Genomic DNA, 23,449 nt, shown 5'->3' with positions numbered 1-23,449 from the left:
CTGGCTGTCATGTGGGCCATGTGAGCCGCATCCTAGGTAGAGTGGCAGAAAGAAGGGGCGCGGGACCCTCCAGAGTGAAGTTGCTGCCCCTGTCCCGGGCAACCACCCGAACTTTTACCTGGCAGAGGAATAACCTTTCACGTTATTTAAGTCATATGTCTGGGGTGTCTTTGTGACAGAGGCCATTCATGTTGCAGTGAACACAGGCGTGATTATCGTACCATGGTCCTGGGGTGGTGGAGAGGTGCCTAGGGGGCAATCCGTGCTGTCAGATGGAAAGAGAACCTCGCTTTCCATCATGTGTTTCATTGTGAACATGCGGTTTCTGGTCATACGTACTGTGGGGTTTTCGATGTTCTGTTTCTTTATAGGAAACTTCATATATTTTTCAGCCTGGTCAGGGATGGCCTTCTGCTTAATAGAGGGTTACTTTAGGGGCGCCTGGGTGGTTAAGTGTCCAACTTCAGCTCAGGTTATGATCTCACAGGTTGTGAGTTCGAGCCTCGCGTCGGGCTCTGTGCTGACCGCTCAGAGCCTGGGACCTGCTTCCGATTCTGTGTCTCCCTCTCTCTATGCCCCTCCCCCACTCTCTCTCTCTCTCTCTCTCTCTCACACACACACACACACACACTCTCTCTCTCTCTCTCTCTCAAATAAACATTAGAAAAAAGAGTGTTACTCTAATGAACACACAAAATTCTAACATGATTAGATAGGCACAGTTAACATTCAAACAGTTCTAACCATTCATGGTGATTCTGAAGGTACTCACCAAACACATTTGGATATTTAAATAAAACTTAAAATTAAAAAAAAAATTATTTATTTAGAAAAAATTTTTTTAATGTTTATTTAGTTTTGACAGAGAGAGACAGAGAACGAGCAGGGGAGGAACAGAGAGAAAGGGAGACACAGAACCTGAAGCAGGCTCCAGGCTCTGACCTCTAAGCACAGAGCCTGATGCGGGGCTCGAACCCACGAGCCGTGAGATCATGACCTGAACCCAAGTCAGTTGCCTAACCGACTGAGCCACCCAGGCTCTCCTAAAAAATTTTGTTTTAAAGAGAGAGAGAGAACCAACAGGGGAAGGGCAGAGGGAGAGGGAGACAGGGAGACAGGGAGAGAGGGAGAGAGGGAGAGAGGGAGAGAGAGAGAGAGAATCCCAAGCAAGCTCAGTGCTCAGCACAAAGCTGGTCTCGATCCCATGACCCTGAGATCGTGACCTGAGCTGAGATCAAGAGTCAGATGCTCAACCGCCTGAGCCATCCAGATGTCTCCCCCCAAAAAACGTTTAAATAACTTATGCACTAAAGAAGAATCAGAGTGGTTATTAGAAAATTCTTAGAGCCAAAATGATCCTGAAAATATATGCATCCAGATGTGTAGATACTACTAAAAATGGTGCCTTGAGGGACATCCACAGACGTACACACTGATATTCTAAAAGAAGATTGAGAATGGGTCAGCCAGGCATCCACCTCAAGAGTTGAACAGCCCTTGATCCAACAAGAGCAGAACAGCCCCAAAGGAAGAAGTCGCTGGAAATCATAAAGAGCAGACATTAATGAAGTAGAAAACAGAGATGCGGTAGAGACCATTAACAAAACTCAAAGCTGCATCTTTAGAAAGACCAATAAGGGGGCTCCTGGGCGACTCAGTCGGTTACGCGTCTGATTTTGGCTCAAGTCATGAACTCATGGTTCTTGAGTTCGAGCCCCACATCGGGAGCCTGAAGCCTGCTTCAGATTCTGTGTCTCCCCCCGCCCCGTGTCTCTCTCTCTCTTTCTCCGTGTCTCCCTCTCTCCCTGTCTCCCCTGCTCCTGCTCTGTCTCTCTTAAAAATAAGCATAAAAAAAAAAGTTTTTGAAAAGACTAATAAAAGAAATACTTATTCTAATGTTGACGAAGGAAAACAAGAGGACAGGGAAAAATAAATAATATTAGGGATGGAAAAAGAAACACACTTAGAGGGGGGCAGAGATTTAAAAAAAAAAAAAAGGCAATGGGGGCTAGGCGCCCAGCTGGCTCAGTGTGAAAAGCATGAGACTCTTGATCTTGGGGTGGTGAGTTCAAGCCCCACGCTGGGCGTAGAGATTACTTAAACCAACAAACAAACTTAAAAAGATAAGTTCTGGGAGCACCACTACCTGGGAAAACCTCCAGGAGGGCAGGCATCGGGTGTGGGCCTCAGCCCTTTGGCACTGAACACCGGGGCAGGGGGGCTGGGCGAGGGAGGTGGTGCACACTGAGGTTGTGGCTTTCGGCCAGGTGTCCCCAGGTATCCCGCTGGCCGAAGGCCAGGCCTCCAGAGCAAGCTCTTGAGCCAGCTCCCGCCAAGGACACTGGCCAGGCATCAGCCAGGCCCACACAGGCACTGCACGTGGGGGCCCCCGCGGGCCGAGCTGGCAGAAATTCCCGTTCATTTGTGACCGGCTGCCTCTCTCGGAGACGCAGATATCAGTGAAGATCATCAGAGAAATTACCATCCGTTCACAGCGGGGCAAGGGGTCTGCTTGCGATTTGTTTTGTTCTTGAACTGTGTGGGGTGTATTACCACAATTCAGTAACGTTTCACAGTGATAACTTGTGATCGCTTGGGAAAAAAAAATAAAATTAGCCTGCGACTCTCTTTGGGGGAGAACATTTAGAATTACTTAATAGAAATAGTTGAGGCACTAAGAGTTTAAAGAGAGAGGCTTCAGTTTATCTAGAAAATCCCATCCTCAGAAAACCTTCCATCAGACAACCCTTCCCCTGAAGTGGTCTTGTTTTCTATCGACGAGGACAGCGCTCCCAGGTCACCCTGACGAGGTGCCTGGCTTCCACGTGGCCCAGGGACTCCCTAGAGCTGGCCGTCTGGCTGACGTGCCCAGCCTCAGCTAAGTCACCGGGGACCTCTCCCCCTGAAGCTTTTATCACAGTATATCATACCCGTAGTTGAAAACAATTAAATAGTGCAGCGGTCCCTTTACTCCCCCCTGCCCTCCTCTCCTTAGAGACAACTGCTTGTCGTCCCATAACCTGGCTGCTTTGGGTTCTTTGGGTCGTTCCCTCCAGCGCCCTCCTACACGATCAGCTCGTGCCTCTAGATAATGCCCATTTCTCTGTGTGTCCATCAGACCGCATCCTCCCTGCCCTCCCCATGTGATCGCATCACCATTCATAGCTCCGCTGTCAACAATAGTCACTTTTTTGTCTTGTTCCGTCAAATACATGGCGTCTCCATCTCCCCAGCTCGTACGATGGGACCCTATCAGCGCCCTCGGCTGGCAAAGAAAGGAAGCGACCCCCGCCCCTCACCTGTGTCCTGTTTCTACCGCCTGCTCCCAGTCCTGCCGAGCCAAGAACAGCCGCATCTTTAGGACGAGGGCGGGCAGGAAGCTCCCCGAGGTGCTGGTGATCTGGTTCACCACCTCCAGGGCCTCCGAGTAGTTCTGCTGCAGCATGAAGTATGTCGCCTGTTGAAAGCCCAAGAGAGGAGTCTCCATCGGTGCCCACGGAGGGAGGGGGCGGTGTCAGTGTTTCTGCCAGGACAGGAGCAGAGCCTGACACGTGGGCACTGTAGGCCCCCTCGAAGCCCCTGGGGAAGCAGTCAGCGCTCAGAGCGACAAATCAGGGTCCACAGCAATCTTGGGCTCCTGGACAGGCAAGGCAGGGGCTCCAGGGAGACGGGTGAGCCCCGAGCAGGCGTGGGATCCAGCAGGGCCACGCGAGGGGACCCGCTAGAGGGAGGCCCGGGGGTGCCGGGCACTTCTGAGTTCCACCAACGGCCCACTCGTTTCCCATTCGCTTTCTTTTCTAAATTTCTTTTTTTTTTTTTTAATGTTTATTTTTGAGAGAGAGAGAGGGTGTGAAGTGAGGGAGGGCCAGAGAGAGGGGGACAGAGGATCTGCACTGACAGCGGAGGGCCCCGTGCGGGGCTCGGAGTCACGAACTGCAAGATCATGACCTGAGCCGAAGTCAGATGCTGAACCCCGTTCGCTTTCTTCAAGCTTATCGCTGAAAACCGCTCACCCAGGCCCAGGGGCGGCTAGTGCCTGCAGGTAGCCCCCTTAAAAAGCGTCTTGTTTTTCTCTGTCAGGGCCCCCTGGGCCAGAGTTTGGCTTCTGCAGGCCAGTGTCAGCCACCAGGTTCTCCTGAGTGAGGCACGACATGTGCCTGAGGGGCAGAGGGCACTGCTCCCAAAGGACTTGAAACTGGGCTCTGAGGGGAGCTTTTGTTAGACCTTCGGCAACCCGCCCTTCCACGACTTATTAAGAACAAGAGGAGGACTGTTCTAGATGAAGGTTTATGCATACATGTGCTCACTGCAGCCCTCTTTCTTTCTTTCTTTTTAATGTTTATTTATTTTTGAGAGAGAGCGAGAGAGAGAGAGTGTGTGAGTCGGGGAGGAGCAGAGAGAGAGGGAGACACCGAATCCGAAGCAGGCTCCAGGTTCTGGGCTGTCAGCACAGAGCCCAACGCGGGGCTCGAACCCATGAACCGTGAGATCCTGAGTCGGACGCTTAACCGACTGAGCCACCCAGGGACCCCACTGCAGCACTCTAAGTATAAACTGTAGACGATGTCACGGTCCAAACAACAGGAGATTGGGGTGACAAATTATATTGGGCCCAGGCAACAGGGGACTGGCTTGATGGAGATGTTCAAGGTGACATTTACATATGGTGGAATCTTACGTGAAGAAAAGGGAACCAAATGACAGGATGCCCTGTGATTACAGCTGTATTAAACATATTAAAGATGTCAATATTAAGCATACCAAACAACGCTATCTCCTGCCCTGCGGAGGTGCTCAGTGGGAACCCTTTCAGGACCAGGAGAGCTGGCAGCTGACAGCTGACCCCTGTGGGGTCATCCGTGGCTAAAGGAAGCGGCCTCCTGCCAGGTCACACCCGTCCCCAGGGGGTAGCCCCCATCCAGCACATGGTCAGGGAGGGGCCGCCCCAGCCCTAGAACCCCGACTCGGCTGAGGCCTGCGCCGTGTCATGAAGCCACTTCTGTCACCCAGCCCTGCTCCTGTCCCTTTCCCCACAGGTGCTGGTCCCAAGGGCGCCCCCCGATAAACCTCCTGCTCCAGGATCACCTTGGCTCCTGCTTCCCAGAAAGCCCGGCGAGGGCACATGCGGAACCACGTGCCTAGAAGCAAGACTGGGAGACGCTGCCCTAAAATGGCCACGTGAGTTGTCTGGAGCAGGGGGGCTGAGGATGTCGTTTTCATTCATCTTTTGACTTTAGTAGCCTTCTGTTTTGTTTTGTTTTAAATGAGGACACGTTCACTTTTCTAAGATATATACAAAGAGAAGGGAATAAGAGGCTAGTTTTTCTTTCATAGGCTGATTCCGTGAGGGTCACGTAAGAAAAAAGGAACTTAAGTGGAGATCAGAAAACATAAAACTTGCAACGCACCTCCCTCCTCTTACGGCCCATTGAATTTAACGGGTGAGAAAGGAGAGGCAGAGACAAAAGGACAGACCCTGAGAAGACCCACACCCCCCCCCCCCCGCCCCACCCATGCAGAACGAGACGGGAACCCACACCGAGCCGGAAGGACTGTGAGAACCGAGTGGGCCCTGGGCTGCCGTGTGACCCTGACTGTCTCTGGGCCCCCGCTCCTCATCGGCCAGGAGAGGGCCTGGAGACAGAGCGTCTGGCCCGAAGTCCCCTGGTGGATCTTTGGCTCCAATGGCCCAGGCAGAGACAACCCCCCGCCCCGCCTCCGTCCCCCGCTGCCCACCTTTCCCATCAGCCCCAGCACATCTTTGGCGTCCTGCATTCCTTGTTCCAGGTACTTGATGGATTTCTTCACGATGTGGGGCTTGTCTGAGGTGAGGTCCACCCAGCCTCTGAGCACATAACCCTGGGATCAGAACAAGACAGAAGATGAAGTCCTTGGCCGCGCAGAGCCTCTTGTCCGACCCCTGTCACTCTCCACCCCCAGGCCCTGCCAGGCACACCTACTTGCAGACTCCAGGGCGGCCCTGCTCTCTCTCACTGTCAGGACTTCGCTCTGATTGCTCCTTCCCAGCCCAGCCCTCCTGACCAAAGCCCCCTCACCCCGTCAACTACCACTGGTCTCTAAAGCTCAGCCTGGGAGGGCCCTCCTGTCAGAAGCCTTCCGTGACCTTCCAGGCTGGGCTTGGGCCCTTCCCTGGACCCCTGTGGCTCTGCTACCCCTACTGACACACTCCCACCCGTCTTGTCATTGGCTGTCTACTCAACACTGGGATCAGGGGGCCACCACTCCAGCCCTCTCCATGTCCTAGCCCAGCGCGGGGCCCGGCCTGCATGGAGGCAGGAATGAGCAGGGGCCATTGTGAGCTCGGGGGCCTTGCCAGTTCTGCTCCAGCCTTCACCCAGTCTCTGCTGGATAGGCAGCCGGGCCTGGGAGGTGAGGTCCGAGGTGTCGTTGGACCACATTGCCCTGAAGCATCCCTCTGCCCTAGACCAGGGTTTCTCACTCTGTACCGTTACTCTCCTCCTAAGGAGCCTTTCCAGACATTTTCCCAAATCGTTTCCCCTCCCTCCAAGACATTTTAACATCACAGATACACTATCTGTTTATGTAGTGTGTAAATCTGTGTTTTATACTTTTTTTTTTTGCTCCCGCCCCTCTGTGTGTTATATAGTAAGATTTTTTTTCACCCCCTCCTCCGGGAACCAATTTTCACCCCTTTGGCGGGGGGGTTGACATCACCCCTGCTGCGGTGGTGACTAGACTGAGCCTAGATTGAGGCTTCAAACTCTACCATTAGTACAGATGCCCCACGTGTGAGATCCCCCACGTGTGAGATCCACAGCATGTGAGATCCAATATGCGATCCACGGTATGGGCCGCCGCTGACGGCCAGCAGACCCCTGCAAGAAGGCAAGGTAGGCCCACGGTGGAGACCGCTCATCTAGTTTGCCAAAAGAACCAGGAAATCTGGCCTTTTAGGTAAAAACCTTTTGGTTTCTCAATGTCAGCAACTCATCCGAGATTTTAAAAATATACAGCACCGGCTACGGAACACCTGTCTGCAGATTAGACTCTGGACACATGCCAGCGTGTACTCGGCCGAACCCTGAGACAACGTGGGCAGGGGCCCCTGTGAGACCCAGGGTCTCGTCCGTGCTCAGGTGCGGCCCTCTCCCAGTCCCCGGGGTGCCCGGGGGGAGTAACGGTCACCCCAGGCTGATGTGTTTGGATGCTGCTTTCTGCAGCTGCTGCCCTCATGATGCCCGAGGCAGGTACCTCTCTGGGGCTGCTGGAAACTTTCAGCGTGCGGTCGATGTACTCCTTGGCCTTGTCACGGTGGCCCACGAGCCAGAGGAAGAGGCCAGCATAGTACAGGGCAGTTCCGCCGGCTGTCTTGCGGATTTCCTTCAGGCTGTTCTCGAGCTCCTGAACGGCTTCTTGGTCTGTGAATCCGGGAGGAGGGAGAGGGCAAGGCAGAGTGAGCAGGGCGGCCTGGCCCCGCAGGAGGCACTGAGGGCTCGGGGACCTCTCTGGCCACTGTGAGCCTCCTCTAACACGCGGGAGACTCCAAGGAGCCCAGGCGCTGGAAACCCCAGGAGCCGCCCACGCCCGCACTTGGCTTTGCTGGCTGAGATTTATCTTTTCTCCTCTGTGCCTGGCAGCTTGCTGAGCAGACAGACCAAACTGAATCGCCTACCTCAGGCCCACAGTCCATCCTGGGAGGGGACATCGTGGTTCGTAGCGTCTTGGAATCTTTCCCTGCCTCTAGAGAGGTGGACATTAGGGGTGGGACTATTTACACCAACTCGATTCGCCCTCATCAAGATCTTGGCGAAGGAAAGAGGGTGTCTTCCCAACTCTTGGGAGCTGGAAGGAGGACCCCTCCCGCTGTCACCCTCTCTGCGCATGGCTCCCACTCAGTCGGGCCTGGGCACGGGTCTTCCTTGAGGCCCCTGGGGGAGGGAATGGAAGCCCCTCCTCACTGGCCAACAGCATGTGCTGTCATCGGGGCACGTATCTCCTGCGGCAGCCCTTGGGGGCTGCATCCCTGGAGCGGGGCGGTCTCTGCCCCGCTGGGCACAGCTGCACTCACCGACAGCTGCACAGCACTTGTGAGCATAAATGAGGGCCATGATGGAGCACAGGGACACGTCTGGGTGGTGCCGGATGCTCTCCAGGTTGCTGATGGCATCCTGGATGCGCTCTGCAAAGAAGAGCCCACGTGGTTACGTTCTGGGGCTCCAGACCCAGAGGGCAGGACGCTCTGCGGCAGACACGTGGGAACCCGTCGCGGAGCTGACCCGAGACTTGGCACCACCTGGCTCCAGCCAGAATCATTGGGCTAACTGGGCCCAAACGTCCCCAGTGGCCCAAGTTCCCTGAAGGGGCTGTTGGTACCAGGGTCCAGGCTGCAAGGGGCAGCTGGAGGGCTTGGAGCTCAGATGTACCTGTGAGTCCTCGCAGGCTGGGACTGCAGGCTGGGGGTCATTTCTGAAGAACGGCCTCAGGGCATTCCCAGCCAGCTGCCCAAGAGCCACAAATTACATGTATCCCCCTGCGCCCAAACTAGATACGGATCACACAGCCATCTGCGGATTAACCTGGGAGTCTAGCTACTGAGCGTAAGACCTCTTCCGTGGGAAGGTGACTGGGGTGGAGGCAGGCATCCAGGCCGAGCCAGAGCGACAGTGCTGGGCTGGTGCCTGAGGTCGGGAGGCCGACACTGCCCAGTCCTTACCTTCTCTGAGGATCCCATAGGTTTTGAAGAACTGCAGTACGGGGTCGTTGCTGAATTTGTCCAGGCCCAAGGCCGCAGCCTGCTGCACGTGGTGGAAATACCGTTCCTGGCTGTAGTAAATGATCCCAGCCTGTGGGGAGGAAGTCACGGCTGCAACAGCCCCAGTCCCTTCTCTGTCTCGGTTCTGACCCACTTTCTCCCCCGCTCCCTGCTCCTCCTCTGTTCCGGAAAAGGAAGAGAGAAAGGACATTCAGGCCTCATTCTGTTCTTCCCCAGCCCCAAGAGCAACTCCATGCCATTCCCTAGGAAGGAGTCTGGAGGTGTTTGTGAATTATCCACAGATTATGGGTCAACGTGATGGAGAATTCAACTGAGGCTTTGTCTCAGGAAGGGAATAAGGGGAAAGAGAGAGGACAAATGATAAGAATGGTGACGCCACTCGTGAGAGTTGCAAGTTATTGTGGGTTAATCACCTGTTGGGAACTGTATCTAGGGCTTTCCAACCATTATCCTATGCATTATTCTCTCCATAGCCTTCACAGTTAAAGAAGCTAAAGCCCATGCACAGTGTGGCTTCACAAAGGTCATGCAGTAAGACGGGCTGAGATGTTAAAGTGAAGTCTCACTTCCCCTAAAGGTTGTGGGTACGGGGGTTGGGGAGAGATGTGGTTGGGTTGTAAACAGCCTCGTGGGCCATTTGAAAGAGCTCAGACATCATCCTCAGGGTAATAGGAAGCAGCTAGAATGGGTTTAAGCGGGAGGAGGGATGTGTTCATATGTGTGTGTGGGGGGTGTGTGTGCGTGTGGATGGATGAGCAATGGCTCTGGTGCAAGGACTGCTCGTGAAGAGAGGTGAAGCAGAGAACTATGTGGGGTGGGGGTGGGGGTGGGGGGACTGTTCCAGGTGCCTGGGGAGGGACGGTGGTGATTCTGGACTAGGAGATAAAAAGCAGTGGGTGGTGTCAGGAGACATGTAGGAGCTGACATTTCCTGCTGATTAGAAAGGACCTGAGATGGGTTACAGTTAAGGCTCCAGGATCAAACAGCGGTGCCATAACTGAGATGGGGGACGCAGAAGAGGCAGAGGCAGGGGAGAGGGAGATGATGGCAAGATGACAGAGATGGGTTCAGGATACTTTGGTTTGGGGGAACTCGAGGACAGGATTGGGTGGGGATACCGATTTGGGGCTTAGGGTGCACAGAGAACACCAGAGAAAAAAAGATGCGCTCGCCAGGAACAGTGAGGCCAGAGGGGGCCAGGCCCTTCGTTAGCGGCCGGCGCGGGGGGCGAAAGGCGGGTAAAAGGCGCAGCAGGAAGGGTCGGAGAGGTGGCAGGAGAGCAGCCGGGCGCGAGGGTCTCGGGGCCAGAGGCGGAGAGTCCCGAAGGGCAAGGCTGGGCAGCGCTCGGGCCACGCACCATAAGGGAGGAGTCGCTGGTGCTCATCTCCGGCGCTCGCGGCTCCGAGCCCGGCTCAGGGGGCGTCGCGCTGAGCAGGATTCCGGAGTCAGGGTCCTGGGCACGCCTCTCGCGGCCGGAAGTTGGAAGAGCGCGTCCCTGGAAACGCAGGGGGCGGGCCGGTTGCCTAGGGCGTCAGAATCTAGGGTGGGTGGGGCAGGCGCCCACGTGACAAGGCGCGGGCAATCGAGCGCCGAGACGGCCGGTGCGCGCTGGTGGCGCCGGGCCGGGCCGCTGGGTGGGCGCCGCCGCCGGGCCGCCGCCGCCATGGGCCTGGGCGCCAGCGCCGAGCAGCCCGCGGGCGGTGCCGAGGGCTTCCACCTGCACGGGGTGAGTCGCCCCCGCGGCGCCGGTGACCTTGGCTGGGCGCCCGCACGGAAGCGACGGGACGCTTATCGGCGGCCCGAGGTCGGCAGCGGCGGGGTCTCGGCCCCCGAGGGGCCGCCGGGTGGTGTCGGTGGGGGCGGGGGCGGGGGCGGGGGCGGGATGTGCCTCCTTCCCGGTGGGAGCCTCCTCCGGGAGGCGGCGCCGCGGCCCTCCGGCCCCCGGCCTGTCTGCGGCCGCGGTCGGCCCGGCGCCGGCCCCGGCCCCGAGTGCCAGCCAAGCAGGAAGCGGGAGCGTTTCCTGGTCCGGGAGTGGCACTTCGCCCGGATGAAGATTGCACCAGGTTCAGCCGGGAGGCACTTGTGCACTTAGGTCCTATTTGCGGTCGCCTCCGGGCTGGGCCTGGGGACAGAGCCAGCGACACTGAGACGCTAGCTCGCCGCCCTCGGGTCCAGGGAGTCGGGGTGGCCGAGAGGACGCCGACTGCCAGGGAGCCGGCCGGCCCGCGCGCCGCCGTCATGGGGTCGACAGGCTTCGGGTCGGGGGCTCGAGGGGCAGCGCGAACCAGCCAGGGAGAGCGGGAGCGGGAGAGCCAGGAGAATGGCGCAGAGGGCACGGGGAGAGCGCTGGCAGCAGGGGAGGGACCTCTGGTGAAACCCGCGGAGAGGCGCGACCGAGAAAGTCGTCTTGGTGCTGCGACCAGGAGGTCTGGACTGGCAGTTCTGGGCAAAGTGAAGACGGAGTGGGGTTCCTCGAGTCTGAAGAGGAGAGGGGCCAGCAGCCAGATGGAGAGTTGGGGTGACAATGTGTACCCCGGAGAAGGAGGGCTGGGACAGGAGGGTCTCTGACCCCAGAGCGCAGTGGGTAAGGACCCTGTGTTTTCCCTTGGGCACCGTGGATAGATGCTGGGCTGAGTGTAGGCAGGGCGTGTCTGTATCGTGGTGGGAGGCTCTGTTAACAACCGCAAGAGGGGAGGGCTAGAGGAGGGTTTTCCTAAAAGGGAAGCCAGGCGGGCTTCGGGATTCTGCCTGGGTGATGGGCTTTCTCTGGTTGGCATCACGGTGAGGCCCCTGACAGAAAAGGTGGACGTTGGGATGCATCCAGGAGAGTTTTGCAACAGGTTGATGGAAAGGGAAGGAACTGAGGATTTGGCAAGAGGGAGGGGTGGGGCGATGGGGGCAGTGAAGATAGGAGGGGCCTGCTGGAGAGGGCAGAGTGGAGAGGTCAAAGGACTGGAGGTCTTCCATTCCCCCAAACGGACATTTGTAAGCACCTGCTCTGGCAGGCGGAGTTTGGGGTGCCAGAGATAAAGCAGGGGACAGAACAGACGTTGTCCCTGTTCTCATGGAGCTTACATTTGGTTGCTGGCCCTGAGAGGAGGCAGGCACAGACGAAATAGATCTCCACGGTAAGTGGAGATCGCTGCTGAGGTGGAGGATAAAGCCGAGGAAGTGACAGATGGGTCAGGACAGGCCTCTCATCAAAGCACCTCAGAAGGAAGGAGTGGGCAGTACGGATACTTAGTGGAAGAAAGAGCCTTCTGGGCAGAGGGAGGCCCTGAGGTGGGCTGGGCTTGTTGTGTTGAGGAAGTGCATGGACGGGGCGGCCCCTGTAAGGAGGGCAGCGGTAAAGGACGAGGCCGGATTATATTGGGCCTGGCATGTTGTCCTGAAGGTCTAGGATTTTATTCTGCTCTGTGGAGCCATCGGGACGTTTTACGTGGAGGTGCGACGTTTCCTGCTAACCTCTTTTTTCTAATGTTTATTTATTTGTGTGTGAGAGAGAGAGAGGGAGACAGAGGATCCGAAGTGGGCTCTGATCCCTATGCGGGGCTCAAACTCGCAAACCGTGAGATCACGACCTGAGCCACAGTCAGATGCTTAACCGACTGGGCCACCCAGGCGCCCTTTACTAACGTTTCTTTAAAAATGGAGGACGCGTGTGCCGCCCTCTGTCCATATTGGCGTCCTCACCGTGTGCCAGGCACGTTGGAGAAGACCCTGCCCTCGGCGAGCTTAGAGCCACGGAGGGTTCCCAGGCACTGGTTGTTACAGGATGGTTGAACAGAGCTGGCTCTGGGTTGCATTTCCTGGGGCTTCCCCTCTTCTGTAAGTCGGTATGAGTTTAAGGGTTAAATGCAAGGTAGAGCAGGTGTCACAGTCCCCTGGCATGGAGCCTGTCCTCACCGTTAATTACATTAGGTCCCCTGCTGGGGGACACAGTAGAAAGTGTTACAAAAGCACACCCGGTGGGGCTGTGGGGTGGGGGTGATGAGAGCCCCCCCCCCCCAGGGAGAGTGGGACTGAGGGCAGCGCTTGCTGCTGGAGTGGGGGTGCAGGAGTGGGGGTGCTGCGGCAGCGGCATAGATTATTAGTCCCGTAGAGCCACAGTGGGTGATGGCGGAGCCCAGGGCGAAGGCAGTGGAGTACAGCCAGAGGACAAGGTCACAGCCGAGGCTGAGTAGAGGTGCAGGAGGCAGCTGGGAGAGGGGCCAGCCGGGATTGGAGTCGCTTCCTGAGCTTACTGTCATGGGAAACCATGGCAGCTTTGGGAGGTGGTGAGCGGGGGCCCGGCTGGTGGTGTCACAGCCAGGAGGGGTTCCTAATTCCAGGGCCGAATTAGCTTTGATCCAGAGGCTCAGTGTGAGCTCTCCTTCAGCTGGGGGGATCCAAGACTCTAGGCACGGGTGGGTAGTCGAAGCCACAGGGCCTTTCCATTGTGGAGGCCACAGGAGCCCAGTGTCCTCTGGGCTGATGCCTGACCAGCAGGACATCAAGTGCTCACAGCCAAAGGCCTGAGGGTGTGGGTGTGGGTGGGGGGGGTCCAGCCCGGGGTATAAAGCCTGCATTGTTTGCGCAAGGCTCTGTAAATGGGGCCTTTGAGATGGATTTCTACCCCAGCTGGGAGGCCTGGTTGTTGTGTGTTTGGAGCCAGCAGTGAGTTAGGGGAGGACAGGGCAGGGGGCCCCCCTGGGCTAGGAGTGGCTCCTGGGGGACCTGTGTACCGTACAGTGGGGACTAGGCTGTGAGGCCGGGATCTGGCTCTGCTCACTGGGCGCCCTGCTCAGGCTCATCCCTTGGGGCAGTCCCTCCGGTCTGCTTTCCTCAGCCACACTCCTCAGCCGCTGCCACGCCTCCCCAGCTGGTCTTGGGTCCGCCACCACAGGGTCCGGGGCCCTCTGGGATCTGGCCATAGGCTGCCTTCCCCCTCTTTCTGAGCACAACCCTGGTTCCGTCCTGGGACCCTCCCTTCCTGTCCACATCTAAACCTTTCTGGTAAACTCTTCGGCTTCCCTGTCTCCTAAGCCTCCCCACAGGCCTGTGCCACCCTGTGTCTCTGTGGCCTTCTAGAAGCCCCCAGGGCTGCCCTGAGCTCTCCTAGGAGGCCTGTCCGGAAGCATGCTGTGTGGATCATGATCAGACAAGAGCCATTTCCTATAGAGGAAAATTTGTGCCCCGGAAGGCGGCAAGAGAGGATTGAGTTACCTCGACCGTGCCCATGTGTGGCCTGCCTGGAACAGTTCGTGCAGTGCACGTGTCCCTGCTGGGACGCAGGGATCCGTGATGCGTGGCCTCTGAAATTGGGGGCTGGGGCTTTCTGGGAGAGGCACGGGGTTGGGGTGGTGACGGTGGCCTCTGCTGTGGGACAGGTACAGGAGAACTCCCCAGCCCAGCAGGCAGGCCTGGAGCCCTACTTTGACTTCATCATCACCATCGGGCACTCAAGGCTGGTGAGGCTCCACCACATGACGTCTGTCTGCCTTGCTTGTGTGTGTGTGTGTGTGTCTCCTGTCCCACGGCAGGCCCCATCCTGCTCTGCCTCCCTTTTCTTCTGGAGGGAGGCCCAACCCATCTTTCCTTCTCCAGGCCTCTACTTAGCCTCACTGGGGCTCTCCCAGGGCTCTGCTCCTAAGCTCTCCGGGAGGAGGCGAGGGGGCTCTTGGAGCTGCCTTTCGGGGCCTGAGAGGTGCGAAGGCTCTGGCGGAGGGGCCCCTCATAGAGGGGCAGGGCAGTCCTGCCACGCTCTGGACCACTTTGTTGTGTTCCCCAGGGGCTGAGGGAGGCAGGTTTAGTGGTGCCTGGGGGCACCCTGTGGGGGCTGCAGGGGTCGCCGGCCCAGAGCCCCCCGTGGCCCATGCCCTCGCCGGGTCCTGCCGGGGCCACTGGCTGCCCAGGCCCTTCCTCATCTCAGACCCAGACCGGTCCGAGGGGCCCCGACCCGGGAGTGGGAGTGGGGGTGGGGGGTGGGGCCCCGGCGTCAGCCCCACTGCCCCTGCAGAACAAGGAGAACGACACGCTCAAGGCCCTGCTGAAGGCCAACGTGGAGAAGCCCGTGAAGCTGGAGGTGTTCAATATGAAGACCATGAAGGTGCGCGAGGTGGAGGTGGTGCCCAGCAACATGTGGGGCGGCCAGGGCCTGCTGGGAGCCAGCGTGCGCTTCTGCAGCTTCCGCAGGGCCAGCGAGCACGTGTGGCATGTGCTGGTGAGTGGGCCCAGGGTGGGCGTGCGGGGGAGGTGGGGGCGGGGGAAGGGTAGGGGGTGGGGGTGGGGCAACCGGAGAGGCCAGCAGCCAGTGCTTCTCTGTTAGAGGAGTCCCGGAGGTCAGCTCCTCGTCACCCCGCTTGTGAGCCAGGTGACTCTGGGCACGTTCTTACCCCCGAAACCTTGGTTTCTTGTTCTGAGAGGCGGGGTACCTTCTCCTGGAGGGGTGGTCGTGCTGCCAGAAGGCGGCCGCCCTTCACAGCGTCTCTTCCGGTCCACTCCGTGGTCTGCCGGGATCTCGTCTTTGCTGGCAGGTCCCCTGCTTTAGGCCCCCTCGGGCCTTGGCTTGCTGCCTGGGGGGCTGGGTCTTGACGAATCTCAGCGACTGAGCTGTCACAGGTGTTGCTGTTAAGGTCTGTTCGCAGACACACACGTGCGTTCCCTGGTGGTGCCCACGTCCTTGAAGGAGTCCTGCAGCTTGGTGGGCGGAGGGCTTCCTGAGCTGGCAGTGGACTGATCCGATTTGTGGCCTCCACTGTCGCTCACTGGCTTCTCGCGGGAGGCTTCTCCGTCTTTCAGCCTCCCTCGTCTTTCAGCCTCCCTCGGTTGGTCCAGGAGCGCAGTGGGGGTGACGATGCGGTAATCCCTTTGTCCCTTTGCACTTCCCCCCCCCCGGGGCGACTGGGAGATTGGGAATAGTAGAGTTCCTACCCCCCCCCCCCCCCCCCCCCCAGGGAGAAAACAATCCTCAGACCCAGTCCTGCTCACTGCCTCCGCCTCCAGCCCCTCGGCAGGGGTCTCCAGCCCCAGGCCCGCAGCAGGAACCACAGGGCTGGCACTTACGAGGGGCCGACGTGTGGTTTTCATTCTTCATGTGTGTTCTATTTTTAATCGTCTCGGCAACCCTGAGGTTGCCCGTGGGGAAGTACTGTGTATCTTACTTTTAACTGTGGGGAAACTGATGCTAAGGGGTTAAGTATTTGTCCACAGTCGCTGGCTCGGGGTTGGTGGAGTCAGGAGTTAACCCAGGTCAAGATCGCAGAGCTCAGGGCCGTGAGCGGCGCCTCGGTGCTGCCCTCTGCTGGACAGCCTGCGGAAATTAGGGGGTGGAGTAGGAGGGTCTGGGCTTGAGGTCCTGCAGGGCCTGGGGACAGAGGACAGAAGTCCCACTGAGTACCTGGAGAGGCAGGCCCCTCCATCCTCCCCGCCCCCAGCTCCAGGAGCAAGACAGGCAGTTGGTGCTTCTTTCCGCAGGAAGTGGAACCCTCTTCACCCGCCTCCCTTGCCGGCCTGCGCCCCTACACAGACTATGTGGTTGGCTCAGACCAGATCCTCCAGGAGGTGAGCAGGATTTGGCTTGCCCTCCCCGGGTCCCTGAAGGCTGTCGCCGCCGGTGTGGAGATGGGTGCTGGCCGCGGGGTGGGCCTCGTTTTGTTGGGGCCTCCGATTCCTGTGCCGGGAGCAGGGCTCAGGCGCTGGCTTTGTCGTAGTCCGAGGACTTCTTTACACTCATCGAGTCCCACGAGGGGAAGCCCTTGAAGCTGATGGTTTACAACTGCGAGTCGGACTCCTGCCGGGAGGTGACTGTAACTCCCAACGCAGCCTGGGGTGGAGAGGGCAGGTACTTGCTCAGTGGGAGGGCTGCGGGGCGGGACCTGGCCGCTGGCCGTGGACCAGAATCGCACAGGGCGGTTGTGGAGGCTGGGCTCTGGGTGCAGAGATGCTGAGGATGAACACGGGGCCGGGAGGCGCCCTCTTCTCTCTTCCACTGCCAGTCGTGGGTGGGGTTGGGGGATCTAGGACCCACTAGGGGACCACCCCTCGGATTGACTGTTTCTGGACTTTGGCAGTCTGGGGTGTGGCATCGGCTACGGGTATCTGCACCGGATCCCAACCCAGCCCTCCAGCCACCACAAGAAGCCACCTGGTGCCCCGCCGCCTGATGCCCCGCCGCCTGATGCCCCGCCACCTGGACCCACCCCCCAGGACTCTCCTGCCCCTCCTCGCCCAGAGACCGGCTCCAGGCAGGGTGACTACATGGAGGTGCGTGGGGGGCATCTGCCAGTGGGGGGACCTTCCTGTGGGCAGAGGGGCCTGCCACCTGGGAAAAGAGGACTCTGGCATTGCCGGGGGCCCGTTTGTGGAGCTCTGGGGAGGACCTTTTGCTTCTGGGACCTAGTGGAAGCGGACGGTCCCGTCCTGGGACAGTGAAGCCCACTTGGGTTCTCCTGCCACTTGGGTCTGGAGGTGAGAGTAACGGCAAGGCACTAGTTGTCATTTTCATTTGAAACTGAGGCTCGGAGGTGGGCATAGCCTCGTCCCGTGCCTCGGTGAGTCTGGTAACGTCGGGTCAGAGGCCGGGCTCGCGGAACCCGGGCTGGGCGGGTGTCTGGCCGAGTCCGTAGGAGAGCGCCGGACCTGCCTTCTCGGCTGTTGGAAGAGGCACCTGAGTGCCTCTGGGGCACCGGGCTGGTGCCTGGGGTCTGTACCGGGGGGGCATGCAAGGATCGCTCCCCAGGCACGCTGGAGTTCAGGGAGGGCCTTCTCTTCTGGCGGGCCATGGGAGGACCCGGCCGGGTGGACACCAGGGGCTCCTCCTGTCAGCGCTGCGGGAGAGGCCACACCAGGCCCCTCGTGCCCAACTTCAGATCACCTGGACGGGGAGGGGGCAGGTCCTCGAGGCTGTCTGCGCCTTCAAGCGGAGCGCTGGTCCCCTGGCAAGCGTGGGCCGGGGGTTAGGGTGGACTGTGTGACCTGAAATGCCCCTGCCCTGTTCCCTCCTCGTCCCTGGCCCCCGCAGGCCCTGCTCCAGGCACCCGACTCCTCCTTGGAGGAACAGCTTTCTGAGCCTGGGAGTCCCAGCCGTGGTGCTCCAGACCTTGGGGGACTTGCACGTCCCATGGAGACTCCTCTTCAGCCTCCACCTCCAGTGCAGCGAGTCATGGACCCAGGTAGCGAGCCGGCCCCAGACGGCGGGCTCGGGGGCCTGCCACCCCTCGGTGCTGGAGTGGGCGTCGGGTTTAGGGCGAGGCTTTCGTCCAAGTGCCAAAACCTTTCCTGGACCTGTCGTCCTGTGGCATATATGTCCTATGTCGTATATGTGAGGATGGTTGCAGGTGAGCCAGTGCCACGTGCAGATGGGGGGACGGCAGAAGGGAAGTGGCCTGCTCAAGGTCACGCGGCACTCTGGGGACAGAGCAGGCAGGGTCTGGGCTCCCTGCCACAGTGCTATTCCCCTGAGGCCCAAACGCGGACTCTTTTCTTTGCTCGGCGGTAGGCAGTGGGGACCGTTTGGGGGTTGGGTGGGGGCGCCCCCACGGGCTGAGGACATTGCAGGTTTAGGCCGGGCCAGGTGCCCCAGGGTACTGGCCTTCCGGTGGTCGGGTTTTGTGCTGGGAAAGACTCGCGCCCCTTCCTCTAGGCTTCCTGGACGTGTCGGGTATCTCCCTGTTGGACAGCAGCAATGCCAGCGTGTGGCCCAGCCTGCCGTCTCCCACGGAGCCGACCCCCACAGCCGTGACAGCCGCAGGGCCCGAGGACGTCTGCTCCAGCAGCAGTTCTCACGAGCGGGCTGGTGAGTGGCCGACGCCCGCGGAAGCTTTCCGGGAAGGACCCTGGGCTGTTGGGAAGGCTGCCCCGAGTTTCTCGGCTGGGAGGGAGGCTGGCTTTGGGGTGAGATAGAGCCTCGTCAAGGCATGTGTACACCGGAGCCCCCCTTCCCCATCACCGCCTGGGCTGGGGGTTGGGGGTCAGAGGAGTGGCTGGCCCTGGGTCCCGCAGGCCTCCTGAGCCCCACCCTGTGTGTTTCAGGTGAGGCCACGTGGTCGGGGTCAGAGTTTGAGGTCTCCTTCCCGGACAGCCCAGGCCCCCAGGCCCAGCCAGACCACCTGCCTCAGCTAACCCTTCCCGACAGCCTCACCTTTACGGCCTCACCGGAAGACGGGCTGTCTGCTGAGCTGCTCGAAGCACAGGCCGAGGAGGAGCCGGCGAGCACAGAGAGCCCGGACTCGGAGGCCGAGGCTGAGGGGGCGGCCGGCCAGGCCCGGCTCTCTACCCCAGAAATAACGCCCTAGGCTGGGACGAGGCCCGGTGGCATTTCACGAGGCCTCGGTGTGGGGCAGCAGCTTGGGCCGTGCCGCGCGGCCCAGCCTCCGGCCCGGTGTGTCCAGCTTCCTAGGCTGCAGCCCCCAGTGACGTGCAGGGACTTCGGCAGGCAAGGGCTCTTGTGTCCGCTGGGACCCTACCGGTCTCGAAGAGATGATGTGTCGGCCTTAATTCTGCCCGACGGTCCTGGCTTTGGGGAATCGGGCACTTGATAGTCTCAAACGAGTCCATTTGGGGCGGTGGGAGGCTGGGAGCGGCACCCAGGTTAAGTTCTGCAGGAGCTGGGGTGGGAGAGCAAAGGACTCTGCTGCTTGGGTGGGACAAAGCGAGTGGGTAGTAAGGGGAGGCCGCGGGCCTCGGCATCTTTAGGCCACGTACCCTTAAGTGAGGCGCTTCTCCTGCTCTGGTCGCTATGGCTGTCCGGGAGGCCACAGCCTCCAGGCGGGGTCAGGGGTGCAGATGGGAGTGAAGGAGGAAGGGACGGGTGTGGAGTGTTTGCTTGGCACTTCATGGGGCTGGCCTTGACTCGGCCCGCACAGCTCAGCTGGCCCTGCGTGTGCTAGAAGGCAGCCCCGTGCCTTGGGGACCCCTGGAGCCGCAATCACGGTCTCTTGGGTCGCGTGCCCTCCTCTCCATGCTACACGGCACAGGCTGACATACGCCAGTCCCAGCCGGAGGAGAGAAGCAGTGAACGTGTCCACCTCTCCTGGGAGAGGAGGGGTGGAGACTCTAGGCCCTGCAGCAGAGACTCCCTTGATCTTGGATCATGACGTTTCTTCTTCCCCAGGGCCGACGCCCCTCAGACCCAGTGGTGCCTCCTGTCAGCTCCCAAACTTCTACAACCATCTCTTTTAAATACACAGGCTTTGTCAGCCCCAGCGGTGAATAAAAATGACAAATTTAAGGTCACCATCCTAAGCAGACTCTTTCAAAGCGGGTCCTGACCGGACCTCTTTAGACACTGTTCCCGCTCCACGGAGGAACGGGGGGGCGGGGGGGGGGGGGCGGGGGGCTGGACAAGAGTGGGTAAGGGCCGCTCCGTTCTTCCCCACAGTTCGGGAGGAGGCTGCTCCCTCCACCTCCAGGTGCCCTGAGAGGCTAACACGAGGCCAGGTTTTCTGCTCTACTTGGCTCCTGCAGGCAGGGGAGGGCTCCATCCAGGAAGGGCCCCCTCCCCTCCACGGAAGTGCTTCCTGACTTGGCTTCAGTCCCTCCCCTTCCTGCTTGCTGATTGCCACTTGGGCTGCCTCTGGCCTTGTCTTCTAGCTGCCACCCAGCGGGAGGTGCCACCTTTGCTGCTTGATGTGTAACGTCTGCACTTAACGGGGCCCAGATTTCTGTTAGGCCCAAGGCCCACGGGACGGGGACTCTGCTCTGGGCGGCACAGGTCAAGTATACGGAGGGAGGGGCCCCGGTTAGCGAACACTTCAACTTCCTGGCGCTGTGACAGCATTGAAAGCAAGCCCTTGTCAAACCTACCGGAGCAGCCGATACGCTGCAGAACGGAGACACCAGCGCCGGGGCTTGGTTCTTGGACGGTCTGGGAGCCCGGCGTCTGTCCGCCTGCGGGAATCCGGGCAGCGGAACAGCATCACCACGGGACCGTTCTGAGAGCAGCTTCCCTGAACTGCAGCCTGGGAGTCTGGCCCAAAGTGCCCTTCCCTTCAGAGCTGTGGCTCTTGCCTCCCTTTTACGCACTCCCCTCCTTAAACTGGGCGATAAAATGGGCGTTGATGCTGATTATTGTCAGGATAAACACTAAACATGGAACCAGAAGTTTCTCTGTAATCTGCTATGAAGGAAAGTGACAGGTGAAAGAAATAAATGTGTACTACACTTTAAATATTTTAACTAAAGCCTTTATTCTATACAACCGTGAAATACAGATTTTTACCCTTTTGGCATTGCAGGCTGTCAAATTTTCTGGAAACTATTACTGGTTTGACTGGAAGGAAAAAAAGAAGCAGAAGCATGCCGAGGGTCAGATGGATGACAGGAAGGGAGTGCAGCCGCCCCTCACGCCTCGGCACACAGGGCAAAAGGGCCCAGCAGAACCCGTTCTGTGGCCCGAGGCCCCCTCCCGCAGACACAGCTGAGGGCTGGTAGATGAGCTGTGGGGACTTTTGGTTGTTGTGTTTCTGTCATCAATTCACAACTATTGCTAAAAAACATGCACCAAAAGTGCACCGTTGTATCCAACAGATAGAAAGGACTTTAAAAAAAGAAGCCGGTGGCTCTGTGCGTGAGGGGGAAAGACTCCTTGGGAACGTGGCACCTCTTTGCTGACTTCTTCAAAGTGCTGGAGGCAGTGACCTGTCCACTTTCCAAAGGAGCCTGACCGGCGGTGAGGGAGCCCTGTCCCTACAGTCGTGCAGGCAAGGGAATCTCAAATGGTCAGGTCTGGCCCCGGGCCCGTCAGCTGCCTCCAGCCGAGCCTGGGGAGAGGACAGGGAGGAGGAAAGACCTTCCCCGCCCTCCCCGGCCCCTGCTGCCGTGGGGACTGACCGCACACGAGAGGGGGAGGCGACCGGACCCGAATAAACTGCCCTCCGAAGGCACTTGTGCTTCTGGCTTCATACAGGAGGCTTGTCTTAAGTAGTTTTATGGGGCGGACCATTGTTCTGTGCTGAATACAAATGACCTTGGGGAGGATCCAAAGTATTTCTTCTTGCCAAAAGTTGAAGTGTTTATCCCCAATAAGTTACATTCTGTACAAGACTCAAAGGATTCTAGGAAAGCTTTAGATCGTTAGAAAGAACAGTGAAGAGAACTCTGGGTGCAGGTACCACACCACCGCCCTGCCCCTGAAACTCCGGAGAAACGAGTATGTGTACTCCCAGACAGAGTATCCAGTCAGCTCACCGGGACACCAGGCGTTTTGGGTCGCGTGTAAATGAAGCTACCGTTCCGTCACGGTCTTGGGCTTTGATGGCATCACACTGTTCACCCAGAGCGAGAGCCTGTGGCGTCGCCTGGCTTTTGCCCATAAACAAAACCGGGCACCGTGAGGAGGAGCGAAAGAGCCGCACCTCCCTGCGGCCCACGGCACCGCGGGGCACCGCGGGGCGCACTCCAGTCTGGCGGTCCGAGGGCTGCGGTCCGGCACCCGGAATCTCTACAGGTCTTCCTAAAAGAGCGCATCTGAGATGCAGGGTTAAAACGAGCCCAAGAAGGAGAATTTATTTTGAAGTGGGCTGGCTCCTGAATTGTACAACAGCAAATTCCTATTAAAAATAACCGTCGTAAGTGTGAGAACATTTGTTGTGGTTGTTTTTAATGACCAACTTGGAAAAAGCCTTCATAGGTGCTGCGTGGATGGAATGTACTCTCTTAGAAAGGCTACAGAGCGTGTGGGTTTGAAGTTGAAACACAGTGACAGAGGTGGCTCTACCGATGTGTCTCTAACAAGTGCTAACAGACAAAGATAAGGTCCTTTGAAACAAAAGGAGGAAGCCGAGTCTGTGCTGGCCTGTCGTCCGTTCTCTGTACATCTTGCAAGACACAGTCCTCTTCGGGGGCGGGGGGGGGGGGGGGTTGTCCTGCTCTCGCTCTCTGCCTCCCTGGGGACAGCTTAATCTACACATGGAGACTGGTTTCTATATTACATCTCGATTAGTCGCTTCAACTGAAAGAGAATCTCGGTCCATACCAAATCGGCCGCTAGAAGTCTTGCTCCCATTGGGGCTCGGCGGGCTTCCTAGGACTACTCTCGGGGCCACGGAGGAAGGTCGGTAAATGCATACCCAGGAGCGCCTGCCCGCCCTTCACGTGGACTTCTGGCGGTAATGGAGGGTGAGGTCGCCCCCGCTCTTCCAGATGAAGTGCTTCACCGTCCGGAGGTCCATGTTTGGATCCAAAACCTGAACGGCAAAAAAACAGGTCATAAAAAATGTCAGAGCCTCTACTGCGTGATACCTAAGACCTTTATTGTGAACTCAGACTCTCAGCAGGCGACCCAGCTCGTCCCCACCTGCCGGCCTGCTCGTGCTGACACAGCCGCCGTGACGCGGACACAAACCGGGGCCCCGAGAGACGTGCAGCTCGTGCGGCTGGGCCAGAAATCCCAACTCCAGCCGTTCCTCTGAGGAAATGCCTCGAGTGCACCTTTACTTCAAACAGCTCCCCCGGGGCGCCACCCACCTCCGCTGCACGTCTCCACCCAGCACAGCAGGTGCTGCTCTGCACACCGAGGCCAGCGGCTGTCCTTCTCTGGTCGGGGAAAGAAACAGCCACCGGCACATTCACATTTACCGTCTCTGTGTCCTCTTCCGGAGAACCTCCCCGGGGTAAATGGGAGCTTCAGGGTGGGCCGAAGAGCCCCTTCGGAAGGGGCCTCACCGGTAGGTGGGAGAGACCCAGCACTCCCTCCTCAGAGTCTCCTTAAAAGCA

The 23,449-nt window shown here is 58.8% G+C and overlaps 3 protein-coding genes across 9 annotated transcripts in view; 1 reads left to right on the top strand and 2 right to left on the bottom strand.

Annotated features, from left to right (window-relative positions):
- The window catches only part of TTC21A (tetratricopeptide repeat domain 21A), a 36,873-nt gene extending 26,489 nt beyond the window's left edge, over positions 1–10,384 (bottom strand). The window contains exons 1-6 of the mRNA XM_047873916.1: positions 10,113–10,384; positions 8,696–8,825; positions 8,051–8,161; positions 7,234–7,400; positions 5,737–5,859; positions 3,300–3,457 (exon numbers count right to left, since the gene is read on the bottom strand). Coding sequence (XP_047729872.1) covers positions 3,300–3,457; positions 5,737–5,859; positions 7,234–7,400; positions 8,051–8,161; positions 8,696–8,825; positions 10,113–10,139 — 716 coding nt within the window. The 5' untranslated portion in view covers positions 10,140–10,384. The remainder of the gene's footprint in view (positions 1–3,299; positions 3,458–5,736; positions 5,860–7,233; positions 7,401–8,050; positions 8,162–8,695; positions 8,826–10,112) is intronic.
- Positions 10,355–20,903, top strand: GORASP1 (golgi reassembly stacking protein 1). 7 transcript variants are annotated; one of them, XM_047873920.1, is made up of 9 exons: positions 10,355–10,481; positions 14,125–14,205; positions 14,754–14,957; positions 16,211–16,297; positions 16,447–16,577; positions 16,807–16,999; positions 17,757–17,907; positions 18,378–18,530; positions 18,767–20,903. In XM_047873920.1, the coding sequence occupies exons 1-9, from the start codon at positions 10,419–10,421 to the stop codon at positions 19,027–19,029; spliced, it is 1,326 nt and encodes a 441-aa protein (XP_047729876.1). In that variant the 5' UTR covers positions 10,355–10,418; the 3' UTR covers positions 19,030–20,903. The 7 variants fall into 7 exon arrangements, with proteins under 7 accessions (XP_047729876.1, XP_047729874.1, XP_047729880.1 ...); XM_047873918.1 differs by having other exon boundaries at positions 10,393–10,559; XM_047873924.1 differs by having other exon boundaries at positions 10,452–10,481; positions 14,125–14,441.
- Positions 20,904–23,449, bottom strand: part of WDR48 (WD repeat domain 48) — a 43,657-nt gene continuing 41,111 nt past the window's right edge. Inside the window, exon 19 of the mRNA XM_047873917.1 lies at positions 20,904–22,920. Coding sequence (XP_047729873.1) covers positions 22,825–22,920 — 96 coding nt within the window. The 3' untranslated portion in view covers positions 20,904–22,824. The remainder of the gene's footprint in view (positions 22,921–23,449) is intronic.

This window comes from Prionailurus viverrinus, chromosome C2, assembly GCF_022837055.1.
Source record: "Prionailurus viverrinus isolate Anna chromosome C2, UM_Priviv_1.0, whole genome shotgun sequence".
Taxonomy (NCBI): Eukaryota; Metazoa; Chordata; class Mammalia; order Carnivora; family Felidae; genus Prionailurus; species Prionailurus viverrinus.
This window is presented reverse-complemented; position numbering and strand designations above follow the sequence as displayed.